Source organism: Panonychus citri, unplaced genomic scaffold (assembly GCF_014898815.1).
Source record: "Panonychus citri isolate SS breed McGregor unplaced genomic scaffold, ASM1489881v1 Contig00134, whole genome shotgun sequence".
In the NCBI taxonomy this organism is placed as follows: Eukaryota; Metazoa; Arthropoda; class Arachnida; order Trombidiformes; family Tetranychidae; genus Panonychus; species Panonychus citri.
Window position 1 is genome coordinate 1,214,816 of NW_026515539.1, and position 15,533 is coordinate 1,230,348.

The 15,533-nt window shown below is 29.1% G+C and overlaps 2 protein-coding genes and 2 long non-coding RNA genes across 6 annotated transcripts; 2 read left to right on the top strand and 2 right to left on the bottom strand.

Moving 5' to 3' along the window:
* Window positions 1-165: 165 nt before the first annotated feature.
* LOC128391027 (uncharacterized) lies at window positions 166-3,108 on the bottom strand. 3 transcript variants are annotated; one of them, XR_008325730.1, is made up of 5 exons: window positions 2,688-3,108; window positions 2,120-2,466; window positions 1,643-1,878; window positions 1,103-1,262; window positions 166-932 (listed from the first exon to the last, which is right to left on the bottom strand). It is a non-coding gene; the product is annotated as an uncharacterized LOC128391027 (long non-coding RNA). The 3 variants fall into 3 exon arrangements; XR_008325731.1 differs by lacking the exons at window positions 166-932; window positions 1,103-1,262 and having other exon boundaries at window positions 1,315-1,878; window positions 2,688-2,761; window positions 2,882-3,103; XR_008325729.1 differs by lacking the exons at window positions 166-932; window positions 1,103-1,262 and having other exon boundaries at window positions 1,317-1,878; window positions 2,688-3,098.
* A 331-nt stretch (window positions 3,109-3,439) lies between these two features.
* Window positions 3,440-4,468, top strand: LOC128391028 (uncharacterized). Its single transcript, XR_008325732.1, has 4 exons — window positions 3,440-3,683; window positions 3,778-3,980; window positions 4,078-4,296; window positions 4,376-4,468. It is a non-coding gene; the product is annotated as an uncharacterized LOC128391028 (long non-coding RNA).
* A 4,354-nt stretch (window positions 4,469-8,822) lies between these two features.
* On the top strand, window positions 8,823-10,269 carry LOC128391005 (adult-specific rigid cuticular protein 15.7-like). The gene is made up of 4 exons (XM_053350829.1): window positions 8,823-8,977; window positions 9,079-9,201; window positions 9,336-9,528; window positions 9,588-10,269. Exons 1-4 carry the CDS (start codon window positions 8,969-8,971, stop codon window positions 9,911-9,913), a joined length of 651 nt encoding a protein of 216 aa, XP_053206804.1. The 5' UTR covers window positions 8,823-8,968; the 3' UTR covers window positions 9,914-10,269.
* Window positions 10,270-11,455: 1,186 nt separating this feature from the next.
* LOC128391489 (uncharacterized) lies at window positions 11,456-12,922 on the bottom strand. The gene is made up of 2 exons (XM_053351387.1): window positions 12,124-12,922; window positions 11,456-11,691 (listed from the first exon to the last, which is right to left on the bottom strand). The coding sequence occupies exons 1-2, from the start codon at window positions 12,717-12,719 to the stop codon at window positions 11,679-11,681; spliced, it is 609 nt and encodes a 202-aa protein (XP_053207362.1). The 5' UTR covers window positions 12,720-12,922; the 3' UTR covers window positions 11,456-11,678.
* Window positions 12,923-15,533: the final 2,611 nt, after the last annotated feature.

Genomic DNA, 15,533 nt, shown 5'->3' on the forward strand with positions numbered 1-15,533 from the left:
GATGAGGAAAATAGTTTTAAATTATAAATAGTCAAGGGTTTTTATCTTAATCATTTCAATGAAATTTGGTCTAAATCATCTGAATAGAAGGTTAATTAATCTCTAATCATGTTTTCATTATTATTACAATTAAGAAGAAAAATTTATTATATTATGACGCTTAGAATGATTGAATTTCTTATCCTAATCATGATCTGATTTTATTTTCGTGGCTTCTTAATTGTTGTTGCTACTTAATTCTGGCTTCCTTCACGATTTACATGATTATCTACAATTAAACAATGATTTTGACCGTTAATTGTTGTTTAACAATGTTGCTATTCGTATTACGATTAAATTGTTGGGGGTGTTTACTGAGTTGATTGTTGACTTTGATCTGTTATATTTTTGATCAATGTTGATATTCAATGGTCAGGGTAACCCCTAACAAGGTTAAATTGTTGATTGTTGATTGTTGTTGATTTAAATTGCTCCTTTAATGTTTTAATTGTTACGATTCAAGTAATATTAGTTATTTAATCGTTTCTCTTTTGATTGATAATTTTCCTTGTGATAACTGTAGTATTCATTTCGTTTCATTTGATTGTAAAAGTTAATTACAAATGACAAGTTAACAATCAACTTGTTGGTATAACGATAGTGATGATTAATGATGATGGCGACTCGTGACTTGATTAACTACTGTGTCAAATTGTTACTGTTAACAGATTAACACTAATTAGTTTTGATTAAATTTGACAAGTCACTCAAATCATTTGGCCAGTTAAATGTTAATATTTGAAAACAATTTAAGATAAATAACATTTCCAATCGTTAATCTTGATAATCATCAGCTAATCATTTTCAACAATTTATCAAATTGTCATCAATACTTAAAATGAAAAACTTTCAATTTAAATTGTTAACATTTGTTTTCCGTATTGTTTGTCTATCTGAAAAACAAAGTGACAGTTATAAAATTAGAATCAACTTAATTTGATTAAAATCAATAAGATCAACAGGAAATTAAATTTAATCTTGAAAATTGACAATTAAATTCACCTAAATCTCAATCTTGTTTAATGGTTGATCTATTTATTAGTAATTAATAACTAATTGTTACCTATCCGTGCCGGCGGAAATGGGAAACATTAATTGATTAATATCAATATTAATTGTTAATTGTTATATCTTTTCCCTTCCTTAATCAATACAATCAATTCAATTGATCAACAGCCAACGGCCTAGATGATCATTTCCAATAATCAAATAAGATCTTAGATCTAAATGAAAACAAAAAGAAAATAATTAACAAAATTGCAATTAGATTAAATATTATTAATTGAATCTGATAATTGAATTTTATCACAATAAGTAAATTCAATTCTGATTAAAATAATCAATACAATGTAATTGTAATGATAATAAAAAAAAAGGATTGGTTTTGTTTGGTCAAATACTGATGGTCAAGAAAAATGATTGACTGATTTGACACCTTAACAAATATTGATTAACTGTTGGAAAACAATTAAAGGTAAACCTTGATGATGACCGTATACATTAATCATCAATATAATTGATATCAGCTAATTACTTGAAAGGTAACAGTTAATTTACCAATTAAAATGAAAACAAAATCATTTCCTTTTTGAGATTTACTCACAATGATTAATATCATCATGATGGAAACAATAATAACAATATGATTAAGCTTTAAATCAGTTAACCCTTTAACTTGATCAGCATCACTTGTAATTTAAATTGTTTAAGGTTTCATGTTGTTGCTGCTGTTGATTGTTAATCAACTGATTAATCAATTCTCATTTGTTTTCTCCTTCTAGTCTCTTCATAAACAATTAATAGTTTTCCCTTTAAATGTTTTTCCAATTTGTGGGTCACCTAAATAAGAAAGATACATAAAAATATTAATTATAATCGGAATACAATCAGAATCATTTGTGTGTTTCTATTATTTACAGTTAATTGGAAATTGAGTTAACAATCAAAATCCCAATTAGAGAGAAGCAAAAAAAAAAGAAGATGAAATAATTACAAATCTCTTATTCTCCTTCTTGTTTCAATCTATTAGAAATCTAATTGTTTTCAGATTTCATATTAATTGTTCTCATTGTACACTTACCTTTTGATTAGTATTTCTTTTTTCTTCTTATGTATATTAACTAATCTTTAATAAGATTCAATTCTCATTAAATTATCCTTTTCAAGGTCAATTCCAGAATGACAGTTACAAATACTAATAAATGATCTTCAACAATCAATGATAATCCTTTGTAAATGATTTGATTATGTATCTGGTTATGGTCAACGGTTTGTTATTATCCATCACTCCTCCTCAATAATTGATTCAATTGATAGTTTCACTTGATGGCTTAGTGGTCAACGAACAATTAAACAGCAATCTAATTGTAATACAATCAGATGAGATAAATATATATTCCTACTTAATTGAAGAAAGTCAGGAAACACCTAATCCATTGTAAGAATGAGTGTTTTGATTGTAAATGAATATAGAGAGATCCATTGTTTTAATTATTCCACCATTGAAAACCAATAGACAACAATTAAGAAGGAGTATTAATGGAGACATCGCCCATAAAGAAAAAAAAATATTAAATTAGTAAACAATCAAATCAACATTGACATATAATGAGAAACAATTATTATTAAAAATAAACCAATACACTTACCCATTGAACAGAATCAAGATCAAGTTGAACACAATTAAAGGCCTAAGATTTGTTTTACTTTAAACAAGTTGATCCTTGAAGTGAAAACAATAAAGTAAACATTAAACTACAATTAAATTGTAATCGATTCCAATAAAAGTGGTTAAGATGATTAATCCATTAAATTGAACAATAACAAAGAGAATCAAATTTACCAATGATAACATGTGATCGTAGGTGTTGATGTTCAATGTTAATCCAATTAGAATGTGCAACTTTTGTCTTTCAATTAATTGAAGATCATTCAATACATGAGTTGAACGAGATCATGAAGTCATGATGACACAGAGATGTAACAATAGATTAGAAAACTTGTTCATGAACATTTAAAAAAAAATTAACTTGAAGATTATCATGAAGATTAACATGAAGCTGAGGAAGACTGTTCAATCAGCTGAGCGAAGTCTGTGGACGCAACTCTCGTAATTTATGAGAGCGATCACATGAAAAAAAATTCTACATGAGGTTTCACCGAAACAAGCTCATTACGCTATGCTGAACGCAAAAAGTTCAATTAATGATTAGAAAAAAAAGAAAAGAATTAAATATTTGATTGTATTGATTGATTAATCCTTTTCTTCAATCGTTTTTCCCTTTGAGATCAATTTCTTTGTTTATTTTTCTGTTGATTGTTGATCATTTGAACATTTAAACTTTAACTGTCGTGATGAAATTTGATTTTGCTAATTATTCAAGGTGATTGTCTCTAATGGTTCCAAATGATTTGTCAAATTGTTTGGATTATATTTCGTTGACAAAATTGATTTACCTTTGACATCGTTGCGTGACAAAAGAGAAGAGATTAATTGATTTGTTTCACTTTTATCGCAATTGTGATTAAAATTGTCACTGGTGATCAACTATTAATTGTGGACAAAAAGATCCTGTTTAACATTACACTCACTCACAAATGGATTAATTGTAACTTCCTGGATTCTAATGATTAACATTTATCAGGTTTGTCGAATGTTTATCATTTTCTTTTCTTTTTCTCTAATTTATTGACTTTTTTTTTCTTCTATTCTAAACTTATAATTTGTTCATTCTACAGGTTGATAGAGAAATTTTATCATCAACTCAACATTGACAGTAGACAATCAGACATGACTTATTAACATTCACAGCATCATCATCATCATCACCGTTATCAACTAATCAATTGTCTATATTACCAGTGAGCAATTACATGTATTATTTACCTTCAAAATTGTAATTTAAACAATTGAACCGATGAAGATTTATATCCAAAACCAGGTATTAATATAAATCATGTTATCGTTCATCATGTTGATCATTTATTTGTCTAATAATTATTGTTATTAATATTTTCTCATTTCTTTGATTCTTTTAGTAGTTGAGCAATTGGACCTAACCTTGTAATCAAAAGACTCCAGGAAACATTGTTAATACATCAATCGTATCAAGATAACTCATTAATTATCATAGTTATCAAATTATGTTACTAATCAATATTGATTATTGGTTTCAATGGTCAACCACCAACACTATCTGACCAATAATCACACACATTCAATTAACCTTGTTAGATGGGAAACTTATTTATTCAATGGTAATCGGATAATCAACTTTTGTTTGATTGTTGTTATTTAATTCCAGGTAAATTACTAATCCATCTAATCATCTGATAGTTTCAATGTTTAGGTAAAAGGTCGACTGTAATCTATACCTGATGATTTATTTCAACGTAATGATTTAATAATTATCAATACACTTGAATAAACAAAACAGGTAAGGTAACACTGATTATAACTATTAACAATTTTGTTAATTATTCTCAAATCAAATCAATTCTAATTATCATTCCTTTAGTTTTTCACTTTTAAATACAGCTTATGATCACTGTAATTACAGTCACGATGGAACATAAAAGAACAACAATTAAACTAATCAATTGATTCTCTACTCAATTAATCAACAATATTGGTGAGAAAAGGGTGGAGATAGATTTCTATTCAATTTCCATCATGATTAAATCTTAATTTCATATTTTTAGTTACTGGAATTACTCGGATATTGGTAAACAATTACAATCATCGAAAAGTGTATAAACTTCCAGAGTAATTAAGATTCTATCACGAAAATGATCACTCACGCATTACCACACAATCAACGTATCTTGATTGTAAGCAAATTTGATTAGGAATCACAATTTGGTTAATTGGTTCAACAAGGGGTCAGTGGTTGATAATGATAATGGTCAGTTTGAATTTTCCATCAAAAAAGTTGATTTTTCTCACTCAATTCTATTGACTGTTATCAATATTTGGTCGTTTTCGGGCGTTGGTTTTATTACTAAATAGAGTTAATTTATTTCGTATTATAATTATTTAACCAACTTATTTAATCGTTTATCTAATTATTTGCTTATTATTCAATAGATTGGATCTAAAGTATTCACTGAAATTCATTGATTATCATCAACAATTATGCTGCTGACCAAGAAGCTGGAGAGATTAATGAATAGAATTTGGTTATATCGATTAACTCCTACGGATTAATTGTGAATAATTGACTGATTGAAATTAACCTTTCAAATGATTAGGACGATTGAAGATGATGATAAACAATCAACCTGCTGAAATACAAATCGTGGTTAATTTGAACAATTTACATACATTAACCATCACGTTTCCGTCATACAATCAAATCAAAACTTTCAACTCATAAAAACAACAATTAACCCTAATGATTAAAAATCTCTGGCATATCTAGTTGATAAGGCCTGATTAATTAATAAGACGTGGACATTTGGACATTTTGATTTCGGACCAAAGATTAACAAACTGGGATAAAGTTTCATTGTAATCAACTGATAATCATCAGCTGACAATTAAATTAACTACTAAATCATCATCATCACTAATCTTTTTTCAAGGTAACTTCAAGTTATCAACCTAACTAATTGTAATGGTTAGTTAAGTATAGTTGATAGTTAATCGTAATAAAAACAAATTTCCTGTTTTTTTTTTACTCTAAACTTTAAACAATTAACTTGATGATGGAACGTGATGATAAGAATTAAAAGAATTAATTTAAATAGTAGTTAATTGATCACAGAAAAAAGTTGTATAATAATCATGATAATAAGATTAATTTAAGATGCTGATGATTAAGATGATGATTTAGCTATGAATATTTAGAAGTTTCTTCAAATTCATTTTTATGTGTGACTTTTTAATACAATTTTGAAGGTTAAAAAGTAAAATATAACAATTAATTAATTCAGTGTAAAAAGAATAGTTAATTGTGATTAAATCCTTGTCAAATGAATCGTTGATAATAATAATGATTATCTGTTTAGGAAGATGATGAAGATTAGAAACAATTTTTGTTTACATTCAAGGAAATGGTTAATTATCTTAACAATTTAATTTGGATCTAGAAGCAGAACAATTTAAAAATGATGGATTAAAAAACCTTGTTAATTATAATGATGATTATTATTCAAATCAATTTGATTTCTTGACAACACCAAACCCAATTTAATGCCAATCAGTTGATTATCTAGGCCCTATTGGTATTGGTAATTATTTTTCACTCTTAATTTAACACCCCAATTAATATTGATTGTAATTGTAGTCTTTTTTTTTAATGATTAAACTAACAATTTATCATTTCTAACTATCAAATAATGATGATGGTTACTTTTGATTGGTGATGTTTTCATTTTAATTGTAAACCGCTAATTAATGTGTCACTTTGTTACAATCTAATGTTTTCATAATCACAGTTAATTGATTACCTGTTTCATTCAATTATATGCAGCAATTAAATCAACAGTCAACTTTAATTATGATGATGAGCCAATGTCCAAGTTAATTGACTTAAAATTATTAATTATCTTTGAACAATCAGACTAGTATTTTGTATTGATTAAATGGTGTTTTAATTTTATATTCAATTTTACCTGAAATTAACTAATGATGGATATTGATTGTTGATTAAGAGTAGGAGTTAATTGTTGTGGTTGAAAATTGTAACAATTAACACACAGGCTAATTCCGTGTAAGGTCAAATTGTTTGTTAAGGTGAGGTTTTGATTGTTGGTGATTAATTTACGTCCAATCAATTAATCTAGATTAACTATTAATCAAGAAAAATAGTTAAATTAATAACAACAATTTAGGAGTAACCTTAACATGTTGATTGGGACAAAAGGTGCTAATTAATCAATAACAATCAATTCAATAATTTTGGTAAAAAGTTAATTGTTCAGATCAATTGATTATTATGATGACCCTTGATTTTTGTTATTATCAATTGTTAATTAATGTTTAATTGTTTTCCTTCAATTTTCATCATTAACATGATCATTTGGATACTGATTATGAAATTTTCAACAATAGTTTTAGTTAAATTAAGTTAATAACAGAAAATATAATTTAATAAATAAATTGTTGTTGATTTAAATTTTGCTAATTATCATAACAATTAACAATATCTCTTGTGAACAAAAAAGAGGAAACAATTTACCGTTTTTATAGTTATTAATTGTGATGATAAGCGTTTAACTATTAATAATTAACCGTTGATTGTTGTACTTTCTTAATCAGTAGGAGACTCAATTAACAATTAACAAGCGTGGTGTATCCCAATTAACCTTGAAGGTGGTAAAATAAACAATTTAAATTGTTGATCATCACAATTGAGTGGCAGACTTTTCAATTATATTTAAGGAAATATGAACAATGAGATTAAAAAAGCCAACAATTAAGAAATGATTGAGTTAATCAACTTAATTTTACTTTGCACTTCTCCAACTATTACAAGTAGTTAGCTAATGACATGCATGTATTTTAATCTTGACAATTTAATCAATTGTTAAATTGTCCTTACCTTGATTCATTTCTCTTCACTTTTTCAGCTAATTGTTACTGAGAATTGTCCATCAATTAAGTTCCAAGTTAATTGTTACATTAAAACAATATGTGATTCGATTAGTTTATTGATTACTCGAGTTTATGATTAATAATCTTGAGTTAATTGTTTATAGCTAATAATTATAATTGATTAATGAACCAATTTTTACCTTTAAGATTGATTAAATCTTAATGATTAGTAAATTCACTTCAGCTTTGATCATTGTTATTAATGATGAAATTGTTTATTTCAAACAATTAACTCTGATGATTGCAAATTTGATTTAATTGGTGACAAAAAAGATGATTAATTTTTATTATCAGATTGTATTTGGTTAATTAGCCTCTGTTGGAATAGTTGTTAAGTTGATTTTGATTCAAATTAGTTGAATAAAATTAACTGTGATCAATTAAATCAATAACTTTGGGCTGGGCTCTTAGTTAAATTAGAGGAGTGGGAATTGTTAATTTTAATGTAAAAACAATACAATTTGTTGTTGATCACAATCAACTAACACTATTTAGTTAATCAATAGAAAAGATCGACAAACAATTAAATAATCATCAAAAAGATAATTAAAAAAACGATAAGGATTTAAATTCAAATGGACAAAAAGTCCAAAATGATGATTCTAATTTCGATTAATTATTCAAATAATGGTCACAATTAAATCACCTAATCGGTAAGATTTAGATTGATAAACAAATCTCAATCTTTAATGTAGGAAGAGTTCAAATGATTAACTAATCGGGCGAGGCCTTCATCTTAATCGTCAAAATCAAGGCAACAATTAAGAAGAAAAATTTTTTCGAAAGTGAAAGTTGTCGAATCAACTTTCACCTTCAATTGGGAGGTAATAGAAATGAACCAAATCCATTCCTCTGAACGTGGACACGCCTTCGGTTAAGATGATAACTCAGGTTCGAGTAGAAAGTGGCCTCGTCTTGAAGGAGGGATAAAAATGGAAGACGTAGTGGTCAGTTGAAGGAGAATGTTGGGTGGTAAGAGAAAGAGAAAGTGGAAATTCAAAGCCAAAGTAAAAGAAAGAAAATGAAGGTGACCAGTCTCTCTTTCATTCTTTCTTTCTTTCCTTCTCTCTCTCTCTCTCTCTCTCTCTCTATGGTCAGTTTTTCTCACTCCTCCTTCGTCCACCTCTTAATCTTCATGATACTGATCCCTCTGGATTAGAACTTTTTGCTCGAATGGTATATAAACAGTTCGACTTGGACTTTCACTTTCATTCGTTACCACTCATCACTCCAATTGGAATAATCTAATTCACTTGTCTTTCAATTTCCGAATTTTAATTTTATTTCTTTCTTTTATTATTAATCTTATTTTCACTTTTCAACAATTTAAATATGATTCGAGTATGTTAACTGTTCATTAATTGTGTTGATCCAATTTTTTTCATTGGATTTAATTGTGATACTAATCATTGTTTGTTTCTTTTTTCCCTTGTTTTCGTCAGTTTGTTACATTCGTTACTCTCTTCGCCTCCGCTTATTGTGGCCTCATCGCTGCTCCAGCAGCTTATGCCCCAGCCGCCGCCATCCTCAACACCGGAGCTTCATCACAATACAGAAGTCAGGATGTATGTTAATCAGTTGAACAACAATCAAAAAGATTGGATTAATCTCCTTCCATATTTTGACAATCTTTTCCTATGGATTTCTAATTGTTTTCTTTTAATTTTTTTTCTATCCTTTTGTGATCGGCGGTGATCAGAATATTGGAAACTATGCTTTCGGATACAATGAAGATCATTCCACCGGTGGTACTTTCAGACGTGAAAGTGGTGATGCTTTTGGCACCAAAGTTGGATCATATGGATTACGAGATGCTGATGGTCGACTCCGAATTGTCAACTACGTCGCCGATGCTAACGGTTTCCGAGCCACAATCTCAACCAACGAACCAGGTAAATGATTGAAGACTAATCAGTTAATCAATTTGTATTAATTTCTTTTCTTATTCCAGGAACTGAGCCTCGTGATCCAGCTTCAGTCTTGATCAACAAATCGCCCGCTATCATTGCTGCTCCCGCTGTAGCTGCTCCAGTTGTTGCCGCTGCTGCTCCCGTAGCCGCTGTTTCCCCAGTTGCTGCCCCAGTTGCCGCTGTTGGTCCAGCTCCTCTTGCATATGCACCTTCATACTCAGCTCCAGCCTACGCTGCTCCAGCTTATGCTGCCCCAGCTTACGCTCCAGCTGCTTTTGCTCCATCCGCCGTTTATGGTTCACCTTACACTTACCCTGCAGCCGGTTATGGTTATGCACCATACGGAAATTTCGGTCTCAGAAAATAGATCAGCTGAATTAGTTTAATTCCTTCCCTAAATCAACACTCATCATTTACCAGAATTACCATCAATCTATTTTAATCTCATTTGATTCACTTTTCTAAATTTCCTTCAACTTTAATCATCATCATGATCAAACCAATTTACAGTTAATCATCTTCTTCCTCATGTGTGTAGCTGCCATAAATCACAGAGAAAAATGAACAATCAATTTAATAATGACCTGAAAACCTCTTTAAAATTATTCTAATTGTAAATCTAAATTAAATTGTTACGAAAAAAATATCAACAATTCAAGAGAAAAACAATCAATATGAAATAAAGATTAAAATTTTTTTCTACCACAAAACATTTTCAACTGATTGTTCCCAATTAATATCAATTGATATAGCAAATTATTAATTTTCAGGAGCAAAATCGTGTAAGTTAATTGCTTCAAATTACAATAGAAACAATTAAGATACAATTAAACTCAACTGTTTATGATTTTCCATTTTTCTTGTAGGTGTTGTTGTTACATTGGAAAGTGAATCAGCTGTTTAAAGACAATCAATTTGTAAACAATTACAATCGCCCCATTAACTTATATAAATACAATTTCATCATCAATTTGAAGTTACAATTAAAATGATGATGATGATGATTAGATGTCAATGCCAAGAAATTAGTGACAAGGTTATTGTCATCAATGCGAAAATGGTGACAACTTTATGATCGAGTAAAAGTTTTGCTTCAATAGTCCCTCTCATGTGTCTCGATGTTTAGATCAATTTGATATAACAATTAAAGAGTAAATTGTAAATTGTTATTCAATTGATACACTTTCTTTCACCATCATCAACTTAATCATTTACTCCTTTTTTATTTGATTCTAACTGTCGATAATTATTTTGTCTGTTGACAACGATTCGACCCGATAATCCAATGAACCAACCAAATCGTGGAGATGATCATAATTATTTGTTTCTATTTGGTGAACAATTTAATTTACCATCAAGTTAATCATCAAATCAATAATAATAGTAATCAATTTGAAATTAACTAATAATTATTCACAATCAATACCCGACAATTACAATATTAATTGTGTCCCTTTCAAGTAACTAAATTACTTAAACTCTTTCACGATTAGGATTAGTAATTAAAATCTCGTATACTCACAGAAAATAATTATCAATCTGATTAAAACAGCCCAAACAATTAAGTCTAATGATGATCATCAAAAGCCACGAATTTAAAGTTTTCACAATTGGAAAAAAAAGTTTCGATCTCTTGTCTCTAATTGTTGTAAATGAATTGTGAATTTGGGACTTTAAAAAAAAAGGTAAAAAATGTTTAATTGTGAGAAAAAAAGTTCGAAAGTTAATTTGATTGTTGAATAATAATATAATTTGTATCATCTATTGATAGATGGAATTATTTATGATCCAGCAAATTCTGTGTTTCCGTTTCCCTTTTTTTATTCATCTCGATGATGAGATTATCTCTTTTCGTTTATTAATTTAGATGAAATTTCGTTAATTTTTATTTTAGAATCAGAAATTATCGTTTATTGTTTTAATTATCGTTTTATTTTATATTTAAATTCGATTATTGATTATTGATGAGAATGATTATGTTCTTTTGGTGGATCATTTCTTTGGAGGGACAATTGTTTTGGCCGAAAACTTGGTTCCAATGGAGCCACGAATTCATTTGTGATCTTCAGTTAATCTTTTCTCTTGGATAGATTGTGATCTCTATTTACCTGTGATTTATTTTTAATTGTTTCTCAACCAAAGAATCTGTATATTGAATGATACGAATGATATATGAGTAAAGAAAAGAAAATAATTAAATAATCAGGTAACAATAATATTCTTCTAATGAAAAGAAAGGTAAATCAAGATTGTTTTTCGAATGGAAGAGAAAAAAGTTCTTCCTTGTTTGTTACAATTCTTTAAATGAATTAATTGTTCTTGAATATTTCGATAGGCTTGTTAACCTTTTTTTACCCTTTAATTGTGATCATAATTGTCCTTTTATTTTGTCGGCTAATTCGGTCTGTTTATTTATTTCTATTCTATTGTTTTCATTTCAGGCTTCAATCCAATGATTGATTATCATGGCTGAAGAGTTAATTGTCAAGCACAATTGTTGCTATTCAATTGGTGTCAGGAAGTGATATGGATTGGTAATTAAAAGGAAATTAATTACATTTAGATGATGAAACTTACGGGAATGAAGATGAACTTGGGTATGATGATGAACCATAGCCTAAAGTTGATGCTCCATAAGATGAACCATAAGGTGATCCATATGATGATCCGTATGATGAACCATAGGATGAGTATGGTGAAGCTTGAGTGTAGCTTGATGAGTAGGGTGATGCTGATTGGTAAGGTGATGATGAGTAGGGTGATGATGAGTATGGGCTGGATGAGTAGGGGCTTGAAGAAGCGGCTCCGTAAGGTGATGAAGCGGCAGCGTATGGGCTTGAAGATGCTACACTTGAGTAGGGTGAGGAAGCAGCGTATGGGCTTGAGGCGTATGGACTCATTCCTGAAGCTGGTGCGTAACTTGGTGAAACATAAGCTGGACTGGCATAGCTACCGAAACCAGAATAAGCTGATGGATAAGCGGGATAACCATATCCAGCTGGAGCACCGCCGTTGGAACCAGGGAAACCAGGGAAGGCTGGAATTGGTACTGGCACAGGGATGAAAGGACCTGGGGAAGCATTTGATGAGCTGTTGTTATTGGCCGCTTGCACGGAGATGAGACATAATCCACAGACCAAAAGGTTGATGATGATACTTGATTTGGTGAACATTGTGATTTGTAATTTAAAGAGCGAAGATTTTGTGACGAAAAAAAAAGAAAGAAAATTTCGAAAATTAAAAGTTAAAGTTTTAAATTAAAAGCTCAGGTAAGAGCGTAATGAGTAAATTAATCCGAATATGATATTGAAATGAAGACTTCACTAAATTGTTGTTGTAGTTATTTCACTAATCCAGTACTTGAACTATTGTGACAATCGGATGAGCCCCAAAAGTGTTTATATACTCATTCTGGACGAAATTTGAGTGAGAGAGAGAGAGAGAGAGAGGGAAAGATGATGAAGAGTGAAAAAGATACAATCATAACATAATGTTATGTAAACGCAAGGACGGGCATCACTTTCAGGCCAACGGATGATCTGCTCAACGGGCCATGAATTGTCAAAATATGTTCCAAAACATGAAGCCCTCCATCCCCCACATTCAGCTTATCGCTCTCTCTCTCCTCCTTATCATCATCATCTCCCAATATCAGTGACACTTCTCCGACGAACCGTTTCACACGTATTAACGACAAATCGACTCAAAAAAGATCTCGCTTTCTCTGTCTCTCTCTTTTTCTCTTTCTTTTTTTGTCGATCTTTTTTTTTGTCATATTGTAATAATAATCTGATGATTTTATCTTATTCTAGGGCTTGGAAGTGTTTATCCCAATCGTAAAACCATAAAATATTGATCAATAATATTGAACGTTCATTGAAACCTGATTAAAGATGAGGTTCATTGAAGGAATACAAGATTAACATTCACCTGATCCAACTGCCACTCAACTGATTAATCTTACAATCAACACTCCAATAATAATAATTGTGATAATAACAAGATTATTATTATATCAACGTGAGAAAAATGATAAACACGCGCTGAAAAGTCAATCATTTTGATTGAGAAAATGACAATTTTTTGTCACCTAATCTCTTCTCGTTGTCAACTACAATCACCATAAAGGATTATCGTTAAAAAGATGAACAACTTGAAATGATAATTTCCATCAATGTTATATTATATTTCGTCCTCTCAAATCCTACAACAATTAAACGGTTAATTGAGTTATTTCTTGCACTGATAAAATGCTTACTCGAGCTATTAGTTAATGATCATATTGGAAATCATCATAATCATTATCATCAATAGATTGAGACCTTAATTTTCAAGGTAAATCAAAGGATAAAGATTAGTGTTAACCTCTAACATTAATATTTGTTTACCTTTTTTTTCATCTCATTAAATAATAGATCATAAATTAATGATGGTAATCAAAAAACTAATCTAATTGAGTCTGATTATGATGATTTTACTGGATTAAATATAACAAATTGTTTCCATATACATAAAGATGATCAAAATTTGATTGGGATCAGTGGATTACTGATCAAAAAACTTCATTGTCATTTAAAAGTTTTTTTGTTGATTGTTATGAGTTTTGATTAATCACCTCGATTCCTGATCAATTGATGTTCAAGGTTAACTGTCTTAATCCAATACCTGATATAATCAAGATTAATCCCTAACCTGTTTAAATCACAATTGTCAACAATTGGGATAACCAATCAAAAGTTAATACATGACAATGAGACCAATTTAAAGGGTAACAATTAACTTTAATCCAGTAGTAAATTTCATTCATGTCAAATGTCAATTTGATATTCAAACTGATTGATAAGTTAATTTTATCTCAATCATTGATCAATTAACTTTCTCGGTCATATTTTTGATTGTCATTTGTTTGTTTTTTTGTTTTTTCACTACAACTTAAATTGATTGAAAATTGTGTAATTAGTAATTTAAATTAGTTTGGTTTGCTAATTTCATTCATGGTTCAGCAATTAACTCGTATAAACCTTGTTAATGATGAGAATTGACAATTTACAAACTAATTCATGTTTTCACTTGATGATAATTAAATTTTTCTTAATGACCAAGTCTCACAATTTGGTTACACAATCTATTTTAAGCTAATCCAAAGGGATAATCCTAAATACTTCATAAATCATAAAATTAAATCACTTCTGATCTGTGACATGAAAGAGAAGGAAAAAAAATTAGAATTAAAAAAATTGAGAGCAACAATCGGACGGTCAAAGGGTAGAAATTGAAGTTGTAACAATTTGTTAATCATCTCATGTGAAAGTTATATTTTTAGGGGAAATCATGTTAATTGTAGATGAATTTAATTGTCATATTATTAATCATTGTTGAGTGAGTTTTGGTTAATCCATGAGGTTCGTTAACCAGTAAGAGAAATACAGAAACGGGTAATTAACATGAAGAAAATTAATTTAGACCTTAAATTGTTGATTTAATGGTAAAGGCCTCAAAGTTAGTTAATTGTGACCATTTTCATATTAATCATGACAATTTAATGATGAAAAGTTGGAAAGACAACATTTTAATTGTAAATAATCAGCTTGTTGCCTTTGATTTAGCAAATTGGATAATGTAACTAACTGTTTTAATTTACTTAAATTAACTTGATTTGGTTTTACTAATTTTTTGCAATTTGTTTTTTTTTGTCTTATTGATTACTTAGTTTATTATTATTCTAGTGATTTAGTTAATTGTTTGACTGAATATTTAAGGGCAACAATTTAACATTGAATTAGCATCTCATATGTCAAGGATAAGTTTAGTATTTTAATAGTTATGATTAATATTGATTACTGACCTTTGATTTTAATCATTAATAGAATTGATTACTTGCTAAATGATTTAGATTTCAATTTGATCAACAATTAAGCTAAATAATTGAAATGATTTAAGGTCAAATGATGAATGAAATTATTATTATTGACTCTTCATCATTAATC